Source organism: Zootoca vivipara, chromosome 17 (assembly GCF_963506605.1).
Source record: "Zootoca vivipara chromosome 17, rZooViv1.1, whole genome shotgun sequence".
Taxonomy (NCBI): domain Eukaryota; kingdom Metazoa; phylum Chordata; class Lepidosauria; order Squamata; family Lacertidae; genus Zootoca; species Zootoca vivipara.
This window is the reverse complement of record NC_083292.1, coordinates 40,583,367-40,611,143: the sequence shown is the minus strand read 5'-3', so window position 1 is coordinate 40,611,143 and position 27,777 is coordinate 40,583,367. Positions and strand designations below refer to the sequence as shown.

Here is a 27,777-nt window from a genome sequence, read left to right as displayed (position 1 = left end):
ATCCCAGCTTCAGCACCACCCACATTCACCCCAGAGTGGCTTGCTCTGCCCCAGAACCCCTCAAAATAAGCTGGGCTAGAGACCCTGGAGCCACATTTGCCTGCAGAGACCTTCCCTTGTGTCCACAGGGTCCCATCTCTCCCTAACTCCATTTCAGCAAAGCAATTTTACTTAATTTAGCACATTTTGTGTTATTTTCAATAATGCTTGTACAATAATGCTTTGTACATATTATGATTAATGCATACAAAACATTCCTGCACTGATGTGCACACATTCTCAAAGTACATAGATGTTTGCACATGTAAATCGGCTGCTGAACAGCAAAGCAAAATTCAGACAAGTGTGGATTTCATCTGTCATGGATGGTTTAGCTAAGATTCCTGCATTGAAGGGGGTTGGACTAGATGACCCTTCCAATTCTTCCAATTCTACCATTCTATGATTCTTTGATTCAAACTAAGTGCTAAACGCAACATAGATACTAAACTAAACATAGATACAGAAAAGTTAATGCCTCAAGCTGCAACTTGTATTGAATTTCTGTCTGGGCACCTCGTGATCCTTTCCTATTTTTAGCTCACAGCTTTCTCAGCCTGGAATGATGTATCATGGTTTCAGCTAAAGTACTCTGCAACCTTTCCCTCTTAGAGGGAACTTTGGGGGTGTGACCTGCAGCATGTCTTATGGTGGGAATAAAAGCAGGAGCCTGTTGCTGGACCAGTGAGGACAAATCAACTCTCCGCCAGCATAAGCCATACCGGAGGCTCCCTATATTCCTGGCCAGAAACATTCATGAATTTTGCAAGCAGGAGCCTGGTGATCCTTCTCTTCTTTGGTCCATGGATCTTCTCTTCTCTGGGTAAGTCCTTGCAAAGAAAAGCTGAAAGCATAGGATGAAAGGCTATAGGTTGGGTTGGTGATGAAGGGGAAAGTAACTGACAATGCTGGGGTCAACTGGATAATAGACCCCTCTCTGAAAGCTCCCCACCACCACCAGGGTGTTAGGGTCAATGTGGTTTGGCACCTGCTGGGGGCTCACATTCCACTGACAAGAGCCCTCACCCCAGCAGACCTTCTCCTCCTTTCCAGCACTGCGTTCACATTCTGGCCCAAACAATCATGGTGGCCCAGGGGGTTTGGGGTGCTGGCCAGAAGAGGTTGGGGACAGAGAGGAGTTGACCGTGCAGGATCCCCCAGAGGGAACAGCTAGACTGGGACAGACCCTGGAGAGCTCAATGAACCATCCATGCAGAGGATCCTAGAAAGGTCTGGAGAAGGATATGTGAGCCAGCTGTATGCCTTCTTCCCCTCCCCTCTGAAATGCATTTAAGTCAGTTTACTCTTGTGTTGCTTTGTATTTATGTACTTAAATAAAAGACTGGGGGGGGTTAATATTGAATTTATTATGTATTTGTCCAAAAATACCATTCCCATCATCTTTTAATTTACTGTCATGTTCCATATTTCATACATTTGTATTTTCAATGCTCTGTATTTTGATGTTTTGAATGTTTGCTGTGAGCCACTCTCGGCAGAGCTCATTGTGGAAGGGACACATATAAATAAACTCAATCAATCCCAATCAAGAGGGACGTATCTGAGACAGCTGCTCTTGGTTACTAGAACCCAGTTCATCGTGAGTGTGGGGCACCACCACAGTGAACTTTGTTATTTGAGCTGGGTATGTTTAGCCTGGAGAAGAGAAGGTTAAGGGGTGATATGATAGCCATGTTCAAATATATAAAAGGATGTCATATAAAGGAGGGAGAAAGGTTGTTTTCTGCTGCTGCAGAGAAGCGGACACGGAGCAATGGATTCAAACTACAAGAAAGAAGATTCCACCTAAACATTAGGAAGAACTTCCTGACAGTAAGAGCTGCTCGGCAGTGGAACTTGCTGCCAAGGAGTGTGGTGGAGTCTCCTTCTTTGGAGGTCTTTAAGCAGAGGCTTGACAGCCATCTGTCAAGAATGCTTTGATGGTGTTTCCTGCTTGGCAGGGTGGTGGACTGGATGGCCCTTGTGGTCTCTTCCAACTCTATGATTCTATGATTCTATGAACTTTGTCATTTGAGCTCAGTTCGTAGGACAATCTGTGCATATGACAAAGGCGGAAGTTAGAGAGCCTAACCGTATTTGTGGCCATAGCCTATGATAGATAGAGCCAGTGCTTTTTCTGAGGGGACCAAGGGTACACATACCCCTAAACATTTTGTGCATTTTTGTAGTTTTGTCCATTTTTATTTTTATTTTTATTCATTTATTTTTCCTGATTTGAACTATAGAATGGTGATTATCTTGAGTGAAAGTGAAAGTATGCCAAAACATTTTTTTAGGGGAAAAAGAGCACTGGGTAGAGCCAACTAATTCTAGTTCTCTCACTGCCTGCCCTATTGAGAGCTACAAGAGTAACACAGATACTCAGGAGGAGGCAGTGCCAGGGCTAGTGGAAAAAAGGCAGGTGGGGACTGGCTAAGGACAGGCTGAAGCAGGCAAGCCATTGCCCCATTCACCCTCTGGGAACAGTCTCCACTGCTGTGTTGTGTTGCTGCACATTTGCAACTGTTTCTCTCCTTTGCAAGGGTTTTGCAGGACTCAAAATGCTGGTGAGAATCAAACACCTTTTCTTAACAGAAACCTTTGACAGGCACACAGGCAGGTGTATAACACAGAGAAAAAACACCCTGACCTCACAGACAGCCTTGCTGGTTTAAAGAGGAGGATCTGATTTGCTGGGAAGCGAGAGGATGGAAGGAGCTGACCTTTGTGTTCAAATGTGCATGACTCTTGCTGATAACAAAATAAAAAAATTCCTTCCGGTAGCACCTTAGAGACCAACTAAGTTTGTCATTGGTATGAGCTTTCGTGTGCATGCACACTTCTTCAGATACCTTGCTGATAAGTCTCTGTAGTCACACAATGCTTATAAGATGGATGAACAGGCTTATTTTAGAGCATCTATCCTGTGCAGAAAAATGAAGTTGTCCTTCTCACAGTGGTGAAACAGATGCCACAATGCCCACAGCCAGAACCTGAGCTCAACAGCAACAAGTCTCCCCATCAGTGCATCCCAGGAAGGGGCATTCTGTGGCGTGACTGCCGCTCATAGCTCTCTGCATTTCTGGAGAGATACGATGATGGATTTTTCTCACAGAAGGCCTCTTCTTCAGACTATTGCTGTACTTTTCCTTGGGTAAGGATTTCACTGCTTTCTCCCTCAAAAACAAAAACAAAAAAACAAAAAACAAAAAAAACCACTTAATTGCATGGAGGGGGCACTCTGCGTTTGATTTGCCATGAAGAGGGAAATTATTGGTAGCTAGGGGGTGGTGAGGAAGGCCCCCGCCAGGGACGCAAGCAAGGGTGTGTGTGCAAAATCAGGTAAAAAATATGTCCAAAAATATGTGTATAAATAAAAATATTGATTATTGCCTCACAATAAAATATTTTCAATAGAGGGTCTTTATATGAGGCAAAAGAAGAGCTAATCTGTCTGTGGCTAGGGGCGCAATCTGGACAGTTGTGCCAGGGGTGCAAGATCGCCTACCTACAGCTCTGGTTATTGGCAATATTGGTTACTAGTACTTAGGGCAGGCATCCCCAGACTTCGGCCCTCCAGATGTTTTGGACTACAATTCCCATCATCCCCGACCACTGGTCCTGTTAGCTAGGGATCATGGGAGTTGTAGGCCAAAACATCTGGAGGGCCGCAGTTTGGGGATGCCTGACTTAGGGCCTCCTCTCCCCAGCTGGAACCCTCCCAGAACACCCTTGCTGGCGTCAAAGGAAGCTCCAATAGAAGGCTGGTGAAAGTTTGATCCTTTTTGTGTGTTTAGACCTTTAAACCTCCCCCTTAAATAAATTCACACAAGACTCAACTTTTTGGTTTGGTTTTTGGCAGAATTTAGGCCACAACTTTCTTGATTACAACAAGTGGGTGGTTGCAAAGGCTCTGGTTTGCCTAGCTCCCTGCACCATTGCAGGTAGCGCTGACCCAGAGCTCTACCATAGGTCAGCCTAGGGTGAACACCTGGAAAGGCAGGAAGCCAGGGACATGCTATGTCCACCACCCAGATGTCCCCCTGGACTCAGGCACAGGCACAACCCCTTGCAGGGTTAACCAAACCATCGAGTCCCTGGATTCCTTTAACAGAATACCCCTCAACATAGGGATAGCAAGAGCGTTCCCCCATTCCTATCACCTGAACCAGAGCCTATCCACAACCTTACAAGTGGCAGGTGAAACCCAAATGGCACCAGCCAATCAGCCAAGTGGGGGAAATTCCTGCCGTGTCCCTGTCCCAACGACAGGCAACACATGACGGTATAGCAAGGTCAAGCGCACAAGCCCTGAATATAGGGAGAGGCGGGTGAGTGTTCCAATGTACTGACCAAGAGAGAAAGCTCAGGGTCACGTGCATTGGCACGTATAGGTCCCTCGATCCATTTGGCTAGCGTTCCATTTGTCAGATTTCAACCCACTTTTCAGAACTCAACTTTTCCAGAATTTTTCCTTGCGATAATTACACAGAGCCAGATGTTCCCCAAAATATGACTAATGGGCAGCTTTGAAAAGATTTAAGTGTTTAATTGGTTGCTTTTGTTTACAGATGGAGTTCACACTTTACTAAAAAACAATAATGATACTAATTTCCTTCTCTGTTTGTATCTCCTCCCCCACCACCCTCCCCTCAATAGAACCTTTAAGGCATCCAGTGGGGAATTCACCCCATCAGGTGAATGGGATCCTTGGAGGATCTGTCTCATTTCCTGCCAACGTATCCCAAGGAATAATAGTGAAGAAAATAGAATGGGACTTCCACCCAAAAAGTGGTGGCCGGGCCTTTAGGCTTAGGGGATACAGACGTGGGAAACCAGATCACCCAAATCCCACTGACCGGTTTGGAGAACGCCTAGACATGGCAAACCAGAAAATCCTGAGGATTAAAGACCTGGAGTTGAATGACAGTGGGATATACGGAGCTTGTGTTTGGTTTACTAAATCATTGTTTCAAGGACAGAGTTTCAGCCTCACTGTTTATGGTAAGCTGTTATTTTCACTGTCTTGATAAAGGAATAGGATCAACAGCATTTTCCTACATATGTACTGAGAGGCATGTGGGACACAGGCTTCATGTCACTTTCATTTGTGTTCAACAGAGCCAGTGGCAACACCACAGATAGACCACCATGTGGAATCCAAGACTCCAGGTGGATGTCATGTGACCTTGCGATGCCACACAAGTGGAAGGGAAGAGATCAATATCTCCTGGGAAACAGGGGATCCGCACAGGGCCTTAGGAAAGAGTGTGAATCGATGCCAGGTTTCTGAAAATGGCCAGGAGCACCGGGTCTTCTCCTGGAATAGTTCTTTTGACTCCAAATTCACCTGCCTGGTCAGCAATCCTGTTGATGAAAAGGGAGCCTCATTTGAATTGCTCAACATCTGCCAGAGTGATGAAGGTGAGCAATATACCCTTTTCTTCATTATCCAGAGGAGGTGCTTGTGGTGGTGAATACGCAGGCTGGCCCTTGACATCGGGGATTTGAGGAGATGTGTTTGTATTAATAAATGCCGCTCTTCACATGATTGTGAGCAAGATCAGAGCATACACAGAGCTCCTTGAAGACTGACCTGATCCTGTGAATTGCTGCTGCTGCCCCCATCTTCTCCTTTTCCTAGCTTAAGAAATTGATTCAGAGCAGGCAAGTGTGTCTGGCAGGCATTCACAGTCCAAAACATTGCAATACAAAGGGGAAAGATTAGCAACACTTGCTTATCTCTTGTTATTTATTCTACTGCTCTCGGTCAGGTGTGAGCATGAGGCTCTGAATCTCGGGGTCATGGGTTTAAGCCCCACTTTGAGCAAAAGATTCCTACAATGCAGGGGGTTGGACTAGATGACTCTACTTATCCCTCCCAACTCTACAATTCTATGTCTCTATGAGAGTCACTCTGTCGGTTGTTATTAGAGTATGTTTTGAGAGACTCTTATTGTTCACTGCAGGTGAACAGTTTAGACCCTCGAGTTGGGATCCGTGGCTTATCACTGTCCTCATTGTTCTGCCATTGATAACAGTGATGGTGATGTGGACATAGCTGCCAAGTTATCCCTTTTTTTCAGGGATTTTCCCTTATGCTGAATAGGCTTCCTCATGAGAAAAGGGAAAACTTGGCAGCTATGGATGTGGAAGTGTTGGAAGATCAGATTAGAAAGGAATAGAAGAGGTAGGACCATCTCTATTGCTCTTCTTCTCATCTCTCCTGAAATGGTGGCTCCCTGCCAAATATACCTCTCCCTTTCTTTTGCTTATCCCAAGAGGCAGAGACTGGTCAGTGCCATGGACTAAATAATGTGTCTCATGTTGCACTCCACAGATGTTCCTCTTTGATCTCAGAGAGGAGCCACACAGAAGATGGTGATGATGAGGTGAGATGATCGTTGTGCAAAGTAATGAAGGGGTGATTGGTAGATAATAACAATGAAAGCATCTGATACATTTGGGAAGCATTTATTACTCACGTAATTATTATTAAAGTTGCAATCTGTTATTTTTAAAGAAACAACAGCAGGCACAACAACAAACAAATTTCAAACAGGCCAGTGACCTGATAATAAAAGTCAATCAATTTGGCACAACTTGTCCCTACGAACCATCTCTGCTCGTCTGCAAGAAGCTTCTCTTAAAATTATCTTTCGCTGTCACTGGACTCCATCACTTCCAACCAGGTATCTGAAGAAGTGTGCATGCACACGAAAGCTCATGCCAATGACAAACTTAGTTGGTCTCTAAGTTGCTACTGGAAGGGTTTGGTTTTTTTTTAATTTGTTGTTACTTCCAACCAAGATAAACTTGCATCTCTCTCTTATTCTGAAAAGGCTCATATTTCCATGTATGCTGGAACTGCATGTTGGTCTACTCCGTTTGGGAAAAGATGTTTCACACTATTTCCAGAATTACACAGCAATCCCTTCCACCCACATCAACTCTTGCATTTTTATCATTAGACTCAAATTTAAGCTTAAAGGCAGAGAAATTTTTTACTACCGGTATTATCAGCAGCCTGATTTACAATAGCTCAATACTGGAAACAACCTATGGAAATCCCCATTTGGCATCTGGGTAAATAACATTTGAAATGTGACTCTAGCAGAACTCCTTACTTAGCCATAGAAGGGTAATTAAAGGCACTTCAAAATAGACACTTTTGGCGAGACTTAGCTTTTTCTTATCCTTTATAAAATGAGACAGAATATACTTTTATTCCACCCCCAACATAAGAATCTCTGTAGAGAGGCTAAAATAAAAAAATTCCTTCAGTAGCACCTTAAAGACCAACTAAGTTTTTATTTTGGTATGAGCTTTTGTGTGCATGCACACTTCTTCAGATACCTGGTTGGAAGTGATGGAGTCCAGTGACAGCGAAAGATAATTTTAAGAGAAGCTTCTTGCAGACGAGAGAGGCTACTTGACTTGACAATGCATAAATAAATTTATTGTTGTGTACTGTGTATTGCATATGAAACTTAATAAAAATATACCACTAGACAAGTTACTGTAGTTATACGTTGTCCTTGTATTTACATTAAACCAAGAAAAATTATTTGGATTAAAGAAAACAAAAACAGGCCAGTGACCCAAGCATTCTGATCAAAAGACCTAACAAATTGATTATGGCACAAGGGGAGGCAGGCAGATTGTGCCAAGAGCCTGTTCTCATCAGAGGAACATGCATGCCCAGTTAAAGGGGGCAGAATTGAACCCTCTCATCACCAGCTAGTGAATGGAGAATTCAGGCCTCTGGCTGCAGGGCTCTGCTTCCCAAATCCTTCCCCCAGTGACCCTAACAGGATCGTGCTCTCAACTCACCAGCTGTTCTGGACTCTTCCCAAAATACTACTTTTATCATTTTTAAAACCTAGAATCTCAAGTAATAACTGAGTGCTGGAGAATGGAAAGGACATACTTTTGTCAATTCAAAATGGCCAATTCCACCCAACCTCTCAGGGACTTAGTTATGGTAAGTTCTCCAGGAGCCCATAGAACTAGAAAGCTATCTCTAAAGGCTGGGACTGAGGTGCAGGGAATGTGCCTGCTTTTAGGCAAATTGGTATCCTTTCTTAGAGAATGCTGGCCTTGGACAGGAGATTAATTTGGTCCAGGGTTCAAGTGGGCCAAAATGCCCAAAAGCTCTTTTAGGAGTTGCATCCCCAGAGTTCCTCCCGTCGAATTTTCTCTCCAATGCAGATTGAACACTGCATCCCTCAGACCAACCCTGCAGGTTGACTTGGAGTGGGAGGAATTCTCGAGCAGTTCCACACAACCCAGGAATCCTTTCTTTCTCTCAGTTCTTATAGTTTCAGAAACAGAACCCTCAGAGATTGAACACTGTATCCCACAGACCACCATGGGAGATCAGGCACATCTCCTGGAGCCACTACTGAGGAATTCACTGAGGGGAAAGACCCATTGAAGATCTTTCATTGCTGCCAGTTGAGGTGGAGCTACAGACTACCAGCATTCTTAAAAATTGGCCCCAAAAGTCTTGTGAGCAGGCCAAAAAGCAACATACCAAGATTTATCCAGTGACTATACAGTGGTGCCTCGCAAGACGAATTTAACTAGTTCCGTGAGTCAATTCATTTTGCCAAAAATTCGTCTTGCGAATCGCGGTGTCCCATAGGAATGCATTGAAATTTCTTTTTTTGCCCATAGGAACACATTAATTAAATTTCAATGCATTCCTATGGGAAACCGCAATTCGCAAGATGAATTTTTCGCAAAACAAATTAGTCTTGCGAGTCACCATTAGATCGCAAGACACATTCGTCTTGCGAAAAATTAGTCTTGCAGGGCATTCATCTTGTGAGGTACCACTGTAGTTGGGATCTCCTTGAGAGCAAGGAGTCCCAGAAATGCCTTCATCACCAGCTGCAAACAAAGTACAGTATATAAGACAATCCTTTTGAGATTTCCTGTTGCTGGAAACAGCACAGGTCTCCGGCTCCTTCAACCCAGGCGCCTTTCCTTGCCTTGCCTTGCCTCACTTTTCCTATTTAGCTTGGACTCCCTCCATGCAGACTGAAGGTGTAAATGGGTGAATAAACCTTTTTTCTTACATCTGCAACAGTCTCTGCCATGTCTTCCATTCTCCAAAGGAAATCATTAAGCAGGAAGTTCCGAAGACTAGTGCTTCCAACCCTGAAAGATTGATCCCTTGGAAGTGCAAAGCAATCATTATTACATTTATACGTGAGCCAGTTCTCCTTGTTCTTTGGTCCCATCTTCATTTTGTTCTTTCTTTGTTTCTTCTCCTCACCCCTCATCATACTGTGGGATGTGGTTGTGGTCTCAGATGAGGGAGGAGGGGGAGGGTTTGTGAGAAGCTTGAACTTGTACTTTGTCTCAAGGGGGAAAAGCTCTCCAGGTGTTGTGTTTCAAAAGGAGAGAGACAGAGAGTGAGTCACAAGTTCAACAGGGGAAATAAGAAGTGGGGCAGGATCCCAGCTTCAGCACCATCCATATCCACCCCAGAGTGGCTTGCTCTCCCCATGAACCCCTCAAAATAAGCTGGGCTAGAGACCCTGGAGGCACATTTGCCTACAGAAACCTTCCCTTGTGTCCACGGGGTCCCATCTCTCCCATCTCTCCCCAACTCCATTTTAGCAAAGCAATTTTACTTAATTTAACACATTTTGTGCTATTTTCACTAATGCTTGTATTGCTTTGTACACTTTATGATTAATGCATACAAAACATGTGTGTATTGATATGCACACATTTTCCCAGTACATGCATGTTTGTATATATCAATTGACTGCTTAACAGCAAAGCAAAATTCAGACAAGTATGGATTTAATCTGTCATGGATTCTTTACTAAGGATTCCTGCATTGAAGGGGGTTGGACTAGATGACCCTTGGATGCCATTCAAAACCCACAATTCTTTGATTCTATGATTCAAACTAAATGCTAAAATCAACAGGGGGTTATTGAACATATATACAGAAAATGTAATGACTCAAGTTGCCATAGTGTGAAACAGGCATCCCCAAACTTCGGCCCTCCAGATGTTTTGGACTACAATTCCCATCTTCCCCGACCACTGATCCTGTTAGCTAGGGATCATGGGAGTTGTAGTCCAAAAACAGCTGGTGGGTCACAGTTTGGGGATATCTGGTGTAAAATATAAGAACTGCAACTTGTATTGAATCTCTGTGTGGGCACCTGGTGCCCATTTCCTGTTTTTAGCTCACAGCTTTCTCAGCCTGCATGACTGTGGACAAGCTTATCAGTTCCTTTGCACTATTTCCCTCTTAGAGGGAGCTTTGGGGCTGTGACATGCAGCATTTCTTATGTGTGGGAATAAAAGCAGAAGCCTGTTGCTGTACAACTGTGGGCAAATCAACTCTCCACCAGCAGAAGCCACACTGGAGGCTCCCTATATTCCGGGCCAGAAACATTCATGAATTTTGTGAGCAGGAGCCTGGTGACCCTTCTCTCCTGTGGTCCATGGATCTTCTCTTCCCTGGGTAAGAAAAGCAGAATGCATAGGGTGAAAAGCTATAGGTTGGCTTGCTCATGAAGGGGAAAGTAACTGACAATGCCGGGGTCAACTGGAGAATAGGCCCCCTCCCTGAAAGCTCCCCACCCCCACTGGAGTCTCAGCGTCAATGTGTTTTGTCACCTCCTGAGGGCTCACATTCCACTGACAAGAGCCCTCACCCTATCAGACCTTCTCCTCCTCCTTCCACCACTACTTTCTCATTCTGCCCCAAACAATCATGGTGGCTGTCATGGTCCCAGGGGGTTTGTGGCGCTGGCTAGAGGAGGCTGGGGCAGGGAGGAGTTGCCCATGCAGGATCTTCCAGAGGGACCGGCTAGACTGGGGCAGACCCTTGGAAGCTCAATGAACCATCCAAGGGGAGGATCCTAGAAATGTCTTAGTGGGGAGTGTCTCCCTTGTCCTGTCCAGGCTTCCCATAACTACGCGTTGCTGTAGTTATTTCCTGTGATCCCCACCCCCACCCTGTCCTGATCCATGATGTATCCTGCCCCTCCTCCCTCCACCCCGGCTCATCCCTGTGTTTCGGTAGGATACCCTTCCCTCCGTTGTCCCTGGGGAGTGTTGGCCCCTCCCCCCTGTATCCTCATACCTTGGCCCCCACCCTTGGAGAAGGAACTGTCAGCTTCTAGGTTTTATTTCCCAGCATGCACTTTTGTCTGAGCCTTCTGTTGTCCCTGGGGAGTGTTGCCCCCTCCCCCATGTATCTCCATACCTTGGCCCCCACCCTTGGAGAAGGAACTGTTAGGTTCTGGGTTCTATTTCCCAGCATGCACTTTTGTCTGAGCCCTCTGTTGTCCCTGGGGAGTGTTGGCCCCTCCCCCCGGTATCTTCCTACATTGGCCCCCACCCTTGGAGAAGGAGTTTCTGTGTTCCATTTCCCAGTATTTACTTTTGTCTGAGCCCTCTGTTGTCCCCTCCCCCCTGTATCTCCATACATTGGCCCCTGCGCATGAATCGTGAATATTTCTATATATTTAGATTAAGGATTGGGGGTGTTGATGCGCCCTGGGACCCAGAGAACTACTTAAAGAATCCTGTCCGGGGGGGGGTCAAATAGTGAAGCCCCACAGCCCCGTAGCAACAGACAGGCCCAGACAGAAGGAGGGGGGTCATATGGGCCACTTAGCACGGGCCTCCGAATCCAAAGGGGGCCTCGGTCAGCATATTCACAATCAGTAAAATGAAAAAAGTAACAAAAGGGTTAAAAACAGGGCCACATTATCTACCTGGCCCGGGCCCTATAAGGGCCTGGCAAGAGAAGGCACGTTCTGAAGCACCCAAGTTGTTCAGTTCCATAAAAATCCCAGGAAGTGGCAAGGGGAAGGTAGGGGATTGTAAAAGGGGTGGGGGGTGGCCACTGCAAATATCTGAGGAGTTAAACTGGGGAGAGAAAGTGCATGGTTGTTGTTTTTTTAAAAAAGACACAGAGGGTTGCAATCAGTTGTAGTATATACCGTTTCTCCTAAAATAAGACATACCCATAAAATAAGCCATAGCAGGATTTCTAAGCATTTGCACAATATAAGCCATACCCCGAAAATAAGACATAGTGATAGGCGCAGTTCTGGTGGGCCCCAAGGAAGAGGCGAGGCTGGACGCGTAATAAAAAAATAAGACATCCCCTGAAAATAAGCCACTGTGGGGTTTTTTTTTTTTAGGAAAAATAAATATAAAACGGTGTCTTGTTTTCAGAGAAACACGGTTAAAGCCTAGGTTAAAAGGGGCATGACTGCCCTTACTTAAAATGGCGACCGGAGCCTTGCATGTGACACAATGGCCACTAAATTATAAAGTGAAAACCCCTCGCTGTGCCCCCAAGTGCGTGTTAGGAGAAATGATGAACGACTGCCTAATGCTGCCAGGCATTTATTAATGCAGCCGCCGGGAGAGGCTTTGGGCTTGGGATGGAATGGCTGTTTTGGGGGCTGTTGGACAGTTGCTCCCCCCACCCTACATCAGCCCATGACCTATTTGGGCTCCTCCTCCCCCCACCTCCCACCCAGGGCTCCATTCAGGATAGTATTTAAAGGGCTGTAGAGCTGAGGCCTAGTCTGTAAAATGGAGCCGAGGGAGTGGGGGCCTGGCAGGGGCCTACATAAAACAAAGTCTGTGCTGCGGCCTGTGATCCGGGCGCTCGCCCTCTCCCCCCCCCCCGGGCCTAGTGGGGGCCTAGTAGCCTGACAGGAGCCTAGGGGTCTGATAATGGCCGCCTTGGTGGTTTCGGTTGCTTGGTTGATGATGTCATTTGGCTTCTGGGTGTGGCTTAGATTTCACAGGAAGGGAGGGGGTGGAGGACGGTATAACACCATTTGAGGGTGCTGTTTTACTTTGTGGAAAACCAGGTTTATACCTGGCCAGGTGCGAAATTTGAGGGATTTTTGTCCCCAACAATCCTCGGATCGTTGTGTCAAAATTTCAGGACGATCGGTCAAGCGGTTATGGAGAAAAGTGTGGCCGACAATTTCAAGATTTTTACATTTATATATATATAGATTTGTCCAAAAATACCATTCCCGCCATTTTTTAAATTTACTGTCATGTTCCATATTTCATACATTTGTATTTTCAATGCTCTGTATTTTGATGTTTTGAATGTTTGCTATGAGCCACTTTGGGCAGAGCTCATTGTGGAAGAGATGCAGGACCAGGGCCTTCTAAGGACTAGCCCTGACCTGGTGAAACGCTCTCTCTCAGGAGTCTAGGGCCCAGCGGGAGTTGTCATCTTTTCGTAGGGCCTGCAAGACGGAGCTGTTCTGCTTGGCCTTTGAACTGACTCAGTCTGACCCCAGGGTTACCCTCCCCTATGGTTTTATCCTAAAGATATTTAAATGAGGTTCCACTTGTAGATTCCTAATTTTAAAATTGAATTTTAACATTGTATTTAATCTGTATTTTAATTGAATTGTTTCTTTTATACTTGTTTTGATATTCTTGTTGTTAGCCGCCTGAGCCCGGTTATTATTATTATTATTAAAATAAACTCAATGAATCCCAATGAAGAGGGAAGTATCTGAGACAGCTGCTCTTGGTTACTAAAAGCCAGTTCCTCGTGAGAGTGGGGTAGCACCACAGTGAACTTTGTTATTTGATCTCAGTTCGTAGAACAATCTGTGCAAACGATGAAGGTGGAAGTTAGAGAGCCCAACCGTATTTGGGGCCATAGTCTCTGATAGGTAGAGCCAGTACTTCTTTTCTGGGGGACGCAGGGGTATGCATACCCCTAAACATTTTGTGCATCTTTGTACTTTTGTCCATTTTATTTTTATTTATTTTTATTTATTTTTCATGATTTGAACTATAGAATGGTGATTATCTTGAGTGAAAGTGAAAGTAAGCCAAAACATTTTTAGGGGGGGGGGGAAGAGCACTGGGTAGAGCCAACTAATTCTAGTTCTCTCACTGCCTGCCCTATTGAGAGCTACAAGAGTAACACAGATACTCAGGAGGAGGCAGTGCCAGGACTAGTTGAAAGTGGAAAAAGAAGACAGGTGGGGATTGGCGAAGAACAAGCTGGCAAAGGCAGTGCCCCATTCACTCTCAGGGAACAGTCTCCACTGCTGTGGTGTGTTGCTGCACATTTGCAATTGTTTCTCTCCTTTGCAAGGGTTTTGCAGGACTCCGAAAGGTTGGTGATCTCCAAATGTTGGTGAGAATCAAACACCTTTTCTTAACAGAAACCTTGCCCAAAAATACCATTCCCGCCATTTTTAAATTTACTGTCAATTTTGTATATTTGTATTTTCAATGCTCTGTATTTTGATGTTTTGAATGTTTGCTGTGAGCCACTTTGGGCAGAGCTCATTGTGGAAGGGACACATATAAATAAACTCAATCAATCCCAATCAAGAGGGACGTATCTGAGACAGCTGCTCTTGGTTACTAGAACCCAGTTCCTTGTGAGGGTGGGGCACCACCACAGTGAACTTTGTTATTTGAACTCAGTTCGTAGAACACTCTGTGCATATGATGAAGGCGGACGTTAGAGAGCCCAACCGTATTTGTGGCCATAGCCTATGATAGGTAGAGCCAGTGCTGTTTTCTGGGGGTACGCATGGGTACGCATACCCCTAAACATTTTGTGCATCTTTGTACTTTTGTCCATTTACTGTATTTATTTTTTCCTGATCTGAACTATAAAATGGTGATTATCTTGAGTGAAAGTGAAAGTACTCCAAAACATTTTTTATGGAAAAAAGAGCACTGGGTAGAGCCAACTAATTCTAGTTCTCTCACTCCCTGCCCTATTAAGAGCTACAAGAGAAACACAGATACTCAGGAGGAGGCAGTGCCAGGGCTAGTTGAAAGTGGAAAAAGAAGACTGGCTAAGGACAGGCTGAAGCTGGCAAAGGTAGTGTCCCATTCACTCTCAGGGAACTGTCTCCACTGCTGTGAAGTGTTGCTGCACATTTGCAACTGTTTCTCTTCTTTGCAGAGGTTTTGCAGGACTCCGAAAGGTTGGTGATCTTCAAATGTTGGTGAGAATCAAACAACTTTTCTTAACAGAAACCTTTGACAGGCACACAGGCAGGTATTTAACACAGAGAGTAACACCTTGAGCTCGCACCCTCTTGCTCCTCCTCCACTGATCCTTCTTGGTTTATGAAGGGAGGAACAAAGAGCAGTGAAAGGAGGAGTCAGAAACAAGGAAGGGAAAACACGATTTTGCTTGGATGGGAAGGGGAATGAAAGGGGCACAGACAGCCTTGCTGGTTTACAGAGGAGGATCTGACCTGCTGGGAAGCGAGAGGGCGGAAGGAGAAGACCGTTGTGTTGGAAAGTTCATGACTCTTGCAAATAAACCCAGGACTCAGGCTACGCTTATAAGATGGATGGACAGGCTTATTTTAGAGCACCTACTGGTATCTTGTGCAGAAGAATGAAGTTGTCTTCCTCACAGTGGTGAAACAGATGCCACCATGGGAAGCTCCAGCAGGACCTGAGCTCAACAGCAGCAAGTCTCTCATCTTTGAGTCCCAGAAACGGCCATTCTGGTGCGTGACTGCCACTCATGGCTCTCTGCACTTCTGGAGAGATACGACGATGGTGGATTTTTCTCTCAGAAGCACTCTTCTTCAGACTATTGCTGTGCTTTTCCTTGGGTAAAAACTTCACTGCTATTTCTCTCTCTCCCTCAAAAAACCCCCACAAACAACCCTCCTACATGCATGGAGGGGGACTCTGAGTTTGATTTGCCATGAAGAGGCGATATTGGTTACTAGCACTCAGGGCCTCCTCTCCCCAGTTGGAAGCCTCCTAGAACACCCTTGCTGGCTTCAAGGGGGGGGGGGCTGGTGTGATATTTGTTAATTGTGTGATATTTGTTAATGAGCTGAACCTGAGGGAACAATCTGTGTTTATGATGAAGGTGATAACTCCCCTGAAGGTGTGGAGTGGAACAGAATAAAAGCACAGGATATGGTGACTGCAAGTTGGCCTGGGTCTCTAGGGAAGAAGTTATTTATTTTTTGCGGGATTTTTTCTTGTGATGTGTCAATCACTACCCAAATCAAAATAAATATCAGTTAAGAACAAACAGTGTATTAGAGGAGCCCACCAATCAGAAGAAAAGGGGGTCAGGGATCTTGGGGGAACAGAGTCAGTTTCTTCTCTGAACTCTGTATTAAACTCTCGGTTTCACACAAAAAAGTGCAGAATCGTTTTTTCCTGAAGCACACATGCAGATTGTTTTTAGATTGCTGCTTAGAATAATTTTTCACTGGGTTAGAGCTTTCTGTGTTGAGTTTTCAACAGATATTTTGCACAGCTCTGATTCTGCTTTGAGACTTTCTTCCAACCAAGCAGTAGATAAATATTGTGAACTTAAATGAATGAACTTTTGTTCCTTGTTTGGGGAAACTGTACTTCTTACTCAGAATTTTTCCTTGGGACAATTACACAGACGTTCCCCAAAATTTGACCAAAGGGCAGCTTTGAAAAGATTTAAGTGTTTAATTGATTGCTTTATATACAGATGATGTTCAGACCTCACACTATTTTATTTCTAAACTTTTTACTTTAAAAAAAAAAAAATCTTCTAGGCCAATCTTCTGTCTTAGTTTTTCTGGATCCCAGTTCCTGGACAACAGATAGATGCCTATTGCTGGAGAACAAAGTGCACTTGATTCTTGGAACTGAACTTTGGACTTGTAACAATGTCCTTCTCTTCGAGTAAAAGGCTGCATTATTATGACAGCTAGGAGAATACAGTAAATGTTTAACTAGAGAGAGTTGGGTAGTTCAAGTGGGCCAAAGTACGTTCAGCAGCACTTAAGATTAATCTTGGACGTTGTTAACTTTGTTGGATTTAGGTTCAAATACCTGAGAGACTAGGGATGCAGCTGGCATTGTGGGTTAAACCACAGAGCCTAGGGCTTGCCGATCAGAAGGTCAGCGGTTCGAATCCCCGTGATGGGGTGAGCTCCCATTGCTCAGTCCCTGCTCCTGCCAACCTAGCAGTTTGAAAACACGTCAAAGTGCAAGTAGATAAATAGATACCGCTCCAGTGGGAAGGTAAACGGCATTTCCGTGTACTGCTCTGGTTTGCCAGAAGTGGCTTTGTCATGCTGGCCACATGACCTGGAAGCTGTACGCCGGCTCCCTCAGCCAATAAAGCGAGATGAGCGCCACAACCCCAGAGTCGGTCACGACTGGACCTAATGGTCAGGGGTCTCATTATCTTTACCTTTACCTGAGAGACCACTTCCTTCATCATAGTCCATCCCAGCTGTTAAAACCAGCAGAAGGGGGCACTCTTGGTAGTTTCACCTGCCTGAAACATTTGGGGGGAGTGCCAGCCCAGCAGAAAACCTTCTTTGTGACAGGCTGCTAAACTGTAGATGTCCCTCCCCACGGAGATTCACCCAGCACATTTATTGTAGAGTTTCCATTATATGCTGAAGAGTCTCCTCTTTACCCTACCATTGACAGCTGCATATCTTTTGTAGAACCCTCCCTATTACATTTTAATACTGCATTTTAAATTGCTGCAACCTGCTCTGGGATCTCATGATGGAGGATGGATAAGGAACTAAAAACAATAGTGATACTATTTCCCCCTTTCTCCCCCATCACCCTCATCTCATTTGAAACTTTAAGACATGCAGTGGGGAATCCAACCCATCAGGTGAAAGGAATCCTGGGAGGATCAGTCTTGTTTCCTGCCAACGTATCCCAAGGAATAACAATGGAGAAAATGGAATGGGACTTTCTACCCCAAAGGGGTGGCTTGGGCTTTTGGCTGGGGGAATTCAGCCACGGTAAACTGCAGCACCCAAGTCCCACTGACCGGTTTGGACAACGGCTAGACATGGTGAACGAGACAACACTGAGGATCAAAGACCTGGAGTTGGATGATGGTGGGATCTACAATGCTCGCATCTGGTTTACTAAGGCACAGTTTCAAGAACAGAGTTTCAGCCTCACTGTTTATGGTAAGTTCTTGCTTTCTGTGTTTGGCTCATGGAATAGGATCAGCACCATTTCCCTACAACGGTACTGGAACAGGTGGGACATAACCTTATTCTGTTTTCATTTGTTTTCCACAGAGCCGGTGCCAACACCACAGATAGACCACCAAGTGGAATCCAAGACTCCAGGTGGATGTACTGTGACCTTGCGATGCCACACACCTGGAAGGAAAGAGCTCAAGGTCTCCTGGGAAACACAGAATCTGCACAGGGCCTTAGGAAAGAGTGTGAATCAGTACCAGGTTTCTTTCAATGGCAAGGAGCTCCGTGTCTTCTACTGGAACAGGTCTTTTGACTCCAAATTCACCTGTCTGGTCAGAAATCATGTTGATCAAAAGAGAGCCTCATTTGACTTGCTCAATATCTGCCAAAGTTATGAAGGTGAGCAATGTATCTTTTCCTTCATTATCCAGAGGAGGTGCTTGTGATGGCGAATAGGGAGGCTGGCCCTTAACATGAGGGAGTGGAGGAGTTGTGTAGTCATAAATGCTGCTCTTCGCATGCTTGTGAGCAGAAGTGGAGCATACGCAGCACTTCTTGAAGACTGCCCTGATCCTGTGAATTGCTGCTGCTGCTGCCCCCTTCTGTTCCTAGCATAAGAAATAGATTCAGAGCAGACAAGTGTGTCTGACAGGGCATTAACAGTCCAAATTACTGCAATACAAACAGGACAGATTAGCAACACTTGCATATTTCATGTTATTTATTCTACTGCTCTGGGCCAGGTCTGAATCTCAGGGCCATGGGTTCAAGCCCCACCTTCGGCAAAAGATTGCTGCAATACAGGGGGTTGGACTAGATGACTCTAATTGTTGATTCCACCTCTACAATTCTATGACTTTATGAGAGTCACTCTGGCGGTTGTTATTATAGTATGTTTTGAGAGACTCTTATTGCTCATTGCAGGTGAAAAGTTTGGAGCCTTGAGTTGGGGTCCATGGCTTATGTTTTCCATCACAGTTCTTCTGTTGATAACAGTGGTGGTGATGGTGATGTGCATGTGCTGGAAGATCAGATTAGAAAGGCATAGAAGAGGTAGGACCATCTCTATTGATCTTCTTCCCATTTCTCCTGAGATGGGGGCTTCCTGCCAAATACAGTGGTACCTCGAGTTACAAACGCCTCAGGTTACAAACGCTCAGGGCCGGCCCTACGGCCAGACTGGGTGGCGCCGCCACGGTGGCAGCCGCCAGGGGGACGCCGCACAGCTGCGCCCGCCCGCCTGCCGCTCCACCGTGCAGCTGTGACCACCCGCCTGCAGCAGCCACGCTACACACTTTGCCCACCCGCCTGCCATGCTGGGAAATGGGGCCGGGGGGGGCGCCGGAAGGATCCGTCTTAAGCACCTCTGGCGCCATGGCACCAGAGGTGCTTAAGATGGTCCTGCAAACGCTTCGGGTTACAAACTACGCTCACCTGGAAGTGTTACCTCAGGATGAGAACGGAAATAGCAGCGGCAGCGAAAGCAGGTTAAGAACAGACCTCAGGTTAAGAACAGACCTCTGGAATGAATTAAGTTCGTAACTAGAGGTACCACTGGATATCTCTACCTTAATTTTGCTCATCCCGAAAGGCAGAGACTGGTCAGTGCCATGGACTCAATAATGTGTCTCATGTTGCATTCCACAGGCGTTTGCTCTTTGATGCAAGAGAAGGAGGAAAGTTCTCTTACAGTCTGGAACTCAGAGAGGAGCCACCCAGAAGATGGTGATGATAAGTTGAGATGATTGTTGTGCAAAGTAACGAAGGGGTGATTGGTAGATAATAACAATGAAAGCATCTGATTTGGGATGTATTTGTTACTTATGAAATTATTGTTAAAATTGTAATCTGTTATTTTTAAAGAAAAAACAGTAACAGCAAAAGATTTCAAACAGGCTAGTGACCCAATAATAAACGGCCATCAATTTGGCACAACATGTCCCATCGAACCATCTCTGCTCGTCTGCAGGAATCTTCTCTTAAAATTATCTTTTGCTGGCTCTGAGCTCCACCCCATCCATCCAAAATAAACATGAGCATCTCTCCCTTATGCTCCAAAGGCTTATATTTCCATGCATGGTGGAGCTGTACGTTGGTCTACTCCTTTGGGGAAAAGGTGTTTCACATTATTTCCAAAATTACACAGTCGCAGCAATGCCTTCCACCCAATTCAGCTCTTGCCTTGTCATCATTAAACTCAAATTTAAACAATAACCTTAAAGGCAGAGACTTTGTATTTTTACAATTATCAGCAGCCTGATTTCCAATAGCCTGATGCTGGAAACAACCTATAGAAATCCCCATTGAAATCTGGGTAAATAATATTTGGAGTGTGGCTCTATCTGAATGCCTTACTTGTCACAGAAGGGTAATTAAAGGCACTTCAAAGATTGACAGTTTTGGCAAGACTTGGCTTCCATTCTTTTCCTTTATAAAATTAGACAGTATATACTTTTATTCCACCCCCAACATAAGAATCTCTGTGGAGAAGCTACCTGACTGGACAATGCATAAATAAATGTGTTGTTTGTGTACTGTGTGCTGCATATGAAACTTAATAAGAATGTACCACTAGACAAGTTACTGTAGTTATATGTTGTTCTTGTATTTACATTAAACCAATAAAAATATTTGGATTAAAAAAACAAAACAGACCAGTGACCCAAATGTTCTCATCAAAGGACCTAACAAACTGATTGTGGTGCAAGGGGAGGCAGGCAGCTTGTGCCAAGAGCCTATTCCCATCAGGAGAAAATGCGTGTCCAGTTAAAGGGGACAGAATTGAACCCTCCCCTCTCCAGCTAGTGAATGGAGAATTTAGCCCTCTGGCTGCAGGGCTCTGCTTCCCACATCCTTCCCCCAGTGAACCTAACAGGATTGCCCTCTCCCCTCACCAGCTGTTCTGCACTCTTCCCAAAATACTCATTTTATCATTTTATTAACCTGGAATCTCAAGTAATAACTGAGTGCTGCAGAATGGAAAGGACATACTTTTGTCAATTCAAAATGGCCCACTCCACCCGCTCTCTCAGGGACTTAGTTATGGCAAGTTCTCCAGGAGCCCATGGAACTAGAAAGCTAGCCCTAAAGGCTGGGACTGAGGTGCAGGGAAGGTGTAAATTGGTATCCTACTAGCAGGCTTAAACACTGGCCCTCAAAGTCCTGTGACCAGGCCAAAGAGCGAGATAGTAAGACTTATCCAGTGATTATGGAAGGGGTCCAACACCAGCAAGAGTCTATAAGGCACTCCTCTTGAGTCTTCCGGTTGATGAAAACAGCACAGGCAAGAAGGGGTGAGCAAAGTTATACATCAGGAACAAGGGAGGCAGACAGATAAAAATTTGCATTGGATCAAGATGGCCCAATGGTCTGGGTCTCCTTGTGTGCAAGAAATCTCAGGAACACCTTCATAACCAGCAGCAGATGGACTCCTCTTTAGCCTTCCTGTTGCTGCAAACAGCACAGGTCTCCTGCTTCTTCAACCCAGGAGCCTTTCCTTCCCTTGCCTCTCTTTTCCTATTTAGCTTGGACTCCCTCCATGCAGACTGAAGGTGTAAATGGGTGAATATACCCTTTTCCTTAAAGCTCAAGCACTCTCTGCCATGTCTTCCATTCTCCAAAGGACCACAGACCCTGTGTGGTGCCTGGGATCCCATGGGCTCTCGCCACTGCTGGGCAGAGAGAGGGGCAGGCACCCGACTTCTGCAACAATACATTGGACTGGAGCGCAAGGTTGTTTTCACCCTTCTCCCTGGTGAAACATCCACAAAAGAGATTTTCTTTGGGGAAGGAGACATATTTTCCCTGCCAGGGAGACTAAAAAGGAGTGAGGGAAATATTTTAACAGCAGCAGAGTGACGGTGCTTGTCTGGTGTCAATAAGCAGGGAGTTCCAAAGAGTAGTGCTGCCAACCCTGAAAGATGGATCCCTTGGAATCATTGTATGAGGTTTGGGGAAGAAACAAAAATTTGCTGAAAAGGTAAACACCATGGTGGATATCACCTATAGAGGCTCTACCTGTTAAAAAAGTTGAATATGGAAGGGAGGTGGGCCACATATGTAGAGATTTTGGTGAAATCAGACAGAGGATGGAAATTAAAACCATACAATGAACTAGAGGAGTTTTTGACTGGATGGTTGCGATACCACCAAGTTAATGATGTGTTGTTGAAATATAAAAAATAGGTTTTGAAGACAAAAAGTCTAAATTTCAAATTGAATTGTTGGAAGGCAGAAGCAAACTGTTATCCAAATTGTATAACTTTCTGTTAGAATGGTTTACAAAAGATGAATTGATGAAAGAAGTGATGATTAAATGGGGAATGGATTTTGGTTATAATATTCAATCAATCAAAAATTTTATTGCATTAGCCGGTTGGCCATAGCACATAACACATAAAACATAAAAAATCCTAGCAGTAACCTACCACTATTATACAGAGCATGTATAAAAAACACTTACAAAACAATAATATTGAGTATGAAATTATGGAATGAAACATTGAAATTTCCAGCATGTGCCGCTTTGAAAGGAAATGTAATGAAAATGATGTATAGATGGTACTTAACACCAGTGAAATTAGCTAAAATCTACAGGATGAGTAATATTGAGTGTTGGAAATGTAAAGAAAAAGATGGTGAATTTTTTCATATATTGGGCATGAGAAAAAGTAAAAGGATTCTGGGAAATGATCTACAATGAACTGAAAAAAGATGTTTAAGTATACTTTCCCCAAAAAACCTGAAGCAATTTTGCTAGGTTTAATGGGGGAGGAAATTGCAAAGGTAGATCAGAGACTATTTATGTATAAATAAATAAACGACTGTAGCGAGGATTTTACTATCCCCAAAGTGGAAATTACAGGAGATACCGACGATTGAGGAGTGGCAAACAAAGATGATACACTATGCTGAACTGGTGAAGTTGACCTGCGGGATCTGAAATCAGGGCGAGACAAAGTTCCAGAGAGAATGGAGTAAATGAATTGATTATATTAAGAATAACTGTAGAGGTTTGAAGACACTTGTGGGATTGAAATAAATCCTACGATGTGAACTCGAGTTATAAGAAGGAACTACGGGACTTAGACTGAGAAAGAAAGCCGAATGGCAGGAGGGAGGGAAGTCATAAGCTCGGCAGAGTGAATGGATTGAGAAGGGTGAATATAGGTTGAAATGTAATTTGTTTTGTTTATTTGGAAAATTTAATAAAAATTATTTAAAAAGAAAAAAAGAGTGATCCATTGGAAGTGCAAAGCAACCATTATGACATTGATACATGAGCCAGTTCTTCTTGCTGTTTGGTTCCATCTTCGTTTTGTTCTTTCTTTGCATCTTCTCCTCACCCCTCATCATACCTGTGGGATGTGGTTGTGGTCTCAGATGAGGGAGAAGGGGGAGGGTTATTGAGAACCTGGGACTTGTATTTTGTGTCAAGGGGGAGAAGTTCTCCAGGTGTCGTGTTTCAAAAGGAGAGAGAGAGAGAGACAGAGACAGAGAGAGAGACAGAGAGAGACAGAGAGAGAATCACAAGCTGAACAGGGGAAATAAGAAGTGGGGCAGGATCCCAGCTTCAGCAACACTCATATCCACCCCAGAGTCGCTTGCTCTGCCCCAGAACCCCTCAAGCTGAGCTAGAGACCCTGGAGGCACATTTGCCTACAGAAACCTTCCCTGGTGTCCACAGGGTCCCATCTCTCCCATTTCTCCCCCCTCCCACTCAATTTTAGCAAAGCAATTTTACTTAATTTAACACATTTTAGAGTCTAAAACCACCCTCCAGTCGTTTGCACTGAGCTTTGGGAAAGAGGAGAAATATTGCTTTCCGGCAGGTCAGTGTTGTATATTGGCGGCCGCCAGGCACGTGACAATGCAAATCGCCCTTCTCATCGCCGCACGTCGCGGCACACCAGCCAGCGTCTCGCTGACAAACTTAAAGAAGCTGGCTGGATGAGCTCAACCTGAAACTTGCTGAGCAAAGGATTGTGCTGGCAGAGAAATCAGCGGCTTGTGAAGCCTTATTACAGGAGATTGCAACCAACACAGCAATTGGCAAGTGTTTCTTACAGTCATAATTATATAGTCCATATAGGGCGGCACAGAGTTAAATTTTTTAACTTTTTTAATGGTGGTGTGCCTCGTGATTTTTTTCACGGAACAAGTGTGCCGTGGCCCAAAAAAGGTTGAGAAACACTGATCTAAAGAATAGGCCTACTCCCTGAAAACTCCCCCCCCCCAATCTCAGGGTCAATGTGTTTTGGCACCTGCTGGGGGCTCACATTCCACTGACTAGAGCCCTCACCCCATCAGACTTTCTCCTTTCCACCACTGCTTTCTCATTCTGGCCCAAACAATCATGGTGGCTGTCATGGGCTCAGGAGGTGGGGGACAGGGAGGAGTTGTCCATGCAGGATCCCCCAGAGGAAACAGCAAGACTGGGTCAGACCCTGGTGAGCTCAATGAACCATCCACGGGGAGGATCCAAGAAAGGTCTGGAGAAGAATATGGGAGCCAGCTGTATGCCTTCTTCCCCTCCCCTCTGAACTGTAAGTCAGTTAAGTCAGGAGAGGATCCTAGGAATGTCTTAGTGGAGAGGGTTCTCCTTGTCCCATCCAGGCTCCCGATAAGTCACCCTACAGAACTGGCCTCATCTACAGAACTGCCAGAGTCAGGCTCTGGCTCAACCACTCTGCCTATTGCACCACTGGCTCCTGCTATGTGTTTAAACGGGGAATGTAAAAGTCTGCTAAGTTATAGAACTTGCTAGCGCAAGTTAGGAAGGATATTAATAAACAATATATCCTCTCCTGCCTCCCTGAACATTCCCACATTCTCTTCCCTGGGTGAGTCCCTGGGTAAGAAAAGGAGAATGCATGGGGTGAAAAGCTATAGGTTTGCTTGGTCATGAAGGGGGAAATAACTGACAATGCTGGGGTCAACTGGAGAATAGCCCCCTCCCTGAAAGCTCCCCACCACCACTGGCGTCTCAGGGTCAATGTGGTTTGGCACCTCCTGAGGGCTCACATTCCACTGACTAGAGCCCTCACCCCATCAGACTTTCTCCTCCTTTCCATCACTGCTTTCACATTCTGCCCAAACAATAATGGTGTTCCAAGGGGGATTGGGGTACTGGTCAGATGAGGCTGGGGGCAGGTAGGAGTTGCCTGTGCAGGCTCCCCCAGAGGGACCGGCTAGACTGGGGCAGACTCTGGGGAGCTCAATGAACCATCCACGGGGAGGATCCTAGACGGGTCTTAGTGGGGAGGGTTCCCCTTGTCCTGTCCAGGCTCCCCATCAGTCACCCTACAGAACTGGCCTCGTCTAAAGAACTGCCAGACTCAGGCTCTGGCTCAACCACTCGGCTTATTGCACTACTGGCTCCACCTTGGGAACCGACAGACTCTCCCAGCCCCAGCCTGAGGTCAAGCACAGTGTTGTACCCAACTCTGTCAGCCGTTCCTCAAAAGGATTCATTTCCAAACCCTTGATTATCTTAGTTGCCCTTCTCTGCACACGTTCCAGCCTGCCAATATCATTCTTAAATTGTGGTGCCCAGAACTGGACACAGGATTCCAGGGGTGGTCTGACCAACACAGAATAGAATGTGACTGTTACTTCCCTGGATCTGGACACTATACCTCTGTTGATGCAGCCTAGAAGAGCATTACCTTGTTAAGCTTGTGATCTATTAAGACCCCTAGATCTCTTTCACTTGTACTACTGGCAAGTCATGTGTCCCCCATCTTATATTTGTGCTCCGGTTATTCCTCCTAAATTCTCTCTGAATGGCTATATGGTGCCCCTGGACTTACGCTGCCTCATTCTCAGCCACCCACATTTAAATGTTAATGAAAGAATTAAAAGCTGCTCTGCCACCTTTTTATTTTATAATAAAATAGTCTGGTTCCATCCCAGTTCAAGTGGAGCCCATCCCTTTTGTACAGGCCCAGGTTGCTCCAAAATGTTCACCAGTTCAGAACAAATCCAAACTCCTTCTCCAAACACTATTATGTCACCCAAACATTGAGACCACAAGGCTCTGCTTGTTTGTCCAGAAAGTGGTGTCCACAAAGTGGTGTTAGGGAAAGAGTGTTCAGACCCCTGGGCTCTCACTTGTGGGGCTCTGTCCTCTCCCCCATGCTTTGTAATATCTACATGCAGCTGCTGGGAGAGATCATCAGGGGGTTTGGGCTGGGTGTTCATCAGTATGCGGATGATACCCAGCTCTACCTCTCTTTCAAATCAGAACCAATGAAGGCGGTGAAGGTCCAGTGTGAGTGCCTGGAGGTGGTTGGAGAATGGATGGTGGCTAACAGATTGAGGTTGAATCCTGACAAGACAGAAGTACTGTTTGTGGGGGACAGGAGGCGGGCAGGTGTGGAGACTCCCTGGTCCTGAATGGGGTAACTGTGCCCCTGAAGGACCAGGTGCGCAGCCTGGGAGACATTTTGGACACCCATCTGGTATGCAGGCAGAGACCCTACCTGCCTGTGGACTGTCTCACCAGAGTGGTGCATGCTCTAGTTATCTCCCGCTTGGACTACTGCCATTCGCTCTACATGGGGCTACCTTTGAAGGTGATCTGGAAACTACAACTGATCCAGAATGCGGCAGCTAAACTGGGGACTGGGAGCGGCCATCAAGACCACATAACACCGGTCTTGAAATACCTACATTGGCTCCTAGTATGTTTCCAAGAACAATTCAAAGTATTGGTGCTGACCTTGAAAGCCCTAAACAGCCTCGGCCCAGTATACCTGAAGGAGCGTCTCCACCCCCATCGTTCTGCCCAGACACTGAGGTCCAGCGCCGAGGGCCTTCTGGCGATTCCCTCCCTGCAAGAAGTGAGGTTACAGGGAACCAGGCATAGGGCCTTCTTGGTAGTGGAACCTGCCCTGTGGAACGCCCTCCCATCGTCTGTCAAGGAAATAAACAACTATGCAACTTTTAGAAGACATCTGAAGGCAGCCCTGTTTAAGGAAGTTTTTAATGACTGATGTTTTAATGTACTTTTAATCTTTAGTTGGAAGTCGACTTCATTTCTAAGGCAGAAATTCTTTTCCTGCAAAAATTTTTCCCCTGTGATGTGCCAGTCATTAACTAATACAAAATAAATGTCAGTAATTAGAGAAGCCACCCAATGAGCAGGAAAAGAGGACTGGGGATCTTGGTGGAACAGAGTCAGTTTCGTCTCTGAACTCTGTGTTAACTTAGCTCAGTTGAACACAAAAATAGTGCATAAACATTTTTCCTGAAACACACCAGCAGATGGTTTTTTTATTGCTGCTTAGAATAATTGTTCACTGGGTTAGATCTTTCTGTGTTGAGTTTTCAACAGACATTTTGCAAAGTTCTGATTTTGTAAACTGCTTTGAGGTTTTATAACAACCAAGAAGTATTAACCTTGTGAACTGAAATAAATGAACTTTTGTTTCTTGTGAGGGGGAATTCTACTTATTTTTTGGAATTTTTCCTTGGGACAATTACACAAAGGCAGATATTCCAAAAATCGCAGCATTGCAAACTTTAAAAGGATTTAAGTGTTTAATCAATGTGCTTTTTCAGACTTCACTAAAAATGATAATGATACTAATTTTGTTTTATCTTTCCCCTCACCCCTCACGAGAAACTAAGCCATGAAGTGGGGAATCCAACCCATCAGGTGAAGGGAATTGTGGGAGGATCAGTCTTGTTTTTTGCCAATGGATCTGAAGGACTAACAGTGGAGAAAATGGAATGGGATTTCCTACCCCAAAGGGGT

General features: G+C 45.2%; 1 protein-coding gene across 6 annotated transcripts; it reads left to right on the top strand.

The window, feature by feature from the left end:
- Nucleotides 1–203: 203 nt before the first annotated feature.
- On the top strand, nucleotides 204–26,383 carry LOC118078665 (V-set and immunoglobulin domain-containing protein 10-like). Of its 6 annotated transcripts, XM_035102610.2 has the most exons (6): nucleotides 5,329–5,463; nucleotides 6,380–6,431; nucleotides 17,665–17,999; nucleotides 18,114–18,416; nucleotides 18,942–19,070; nucleotides 19,665–26,383. In XM_035102610.2, the coding sequence occupies exons 2-6, from the start codon at nucleotides 6,418–6,420 to the stop codon at nucleotides 19,760–19,762; spliced, it is 879 nt and encodes a 292-aa protein (XP_034958501.1). In that variant the 5' UTR covers nucleotides 5,329–5,463; nucleotides 6,380–6,417; the 3' UTR covers nucleotides 19,763–26,383. The 6 variants fall into 6 exon arrangements, with proteins under 6 accessions (XP_034958499.1, XP_034958501.1, XP_034958498.1 ...); XM_035102608.2 differs by lacking the exons at nucleotides 5,329–5,463; nucleotides 6,380–6,431 and adding an exon at nucleotides 204–862; XM_035102607.2 differs by lacking the exons at nucleotides 5,329–5,463; nucleotides 6,380–6,431 and adding an exon at nucleotides 7,450–10,534.
- The last annotated feature ends 1,394 nt before the right edge of the window (nucleotides 26,384–27,777 follow it).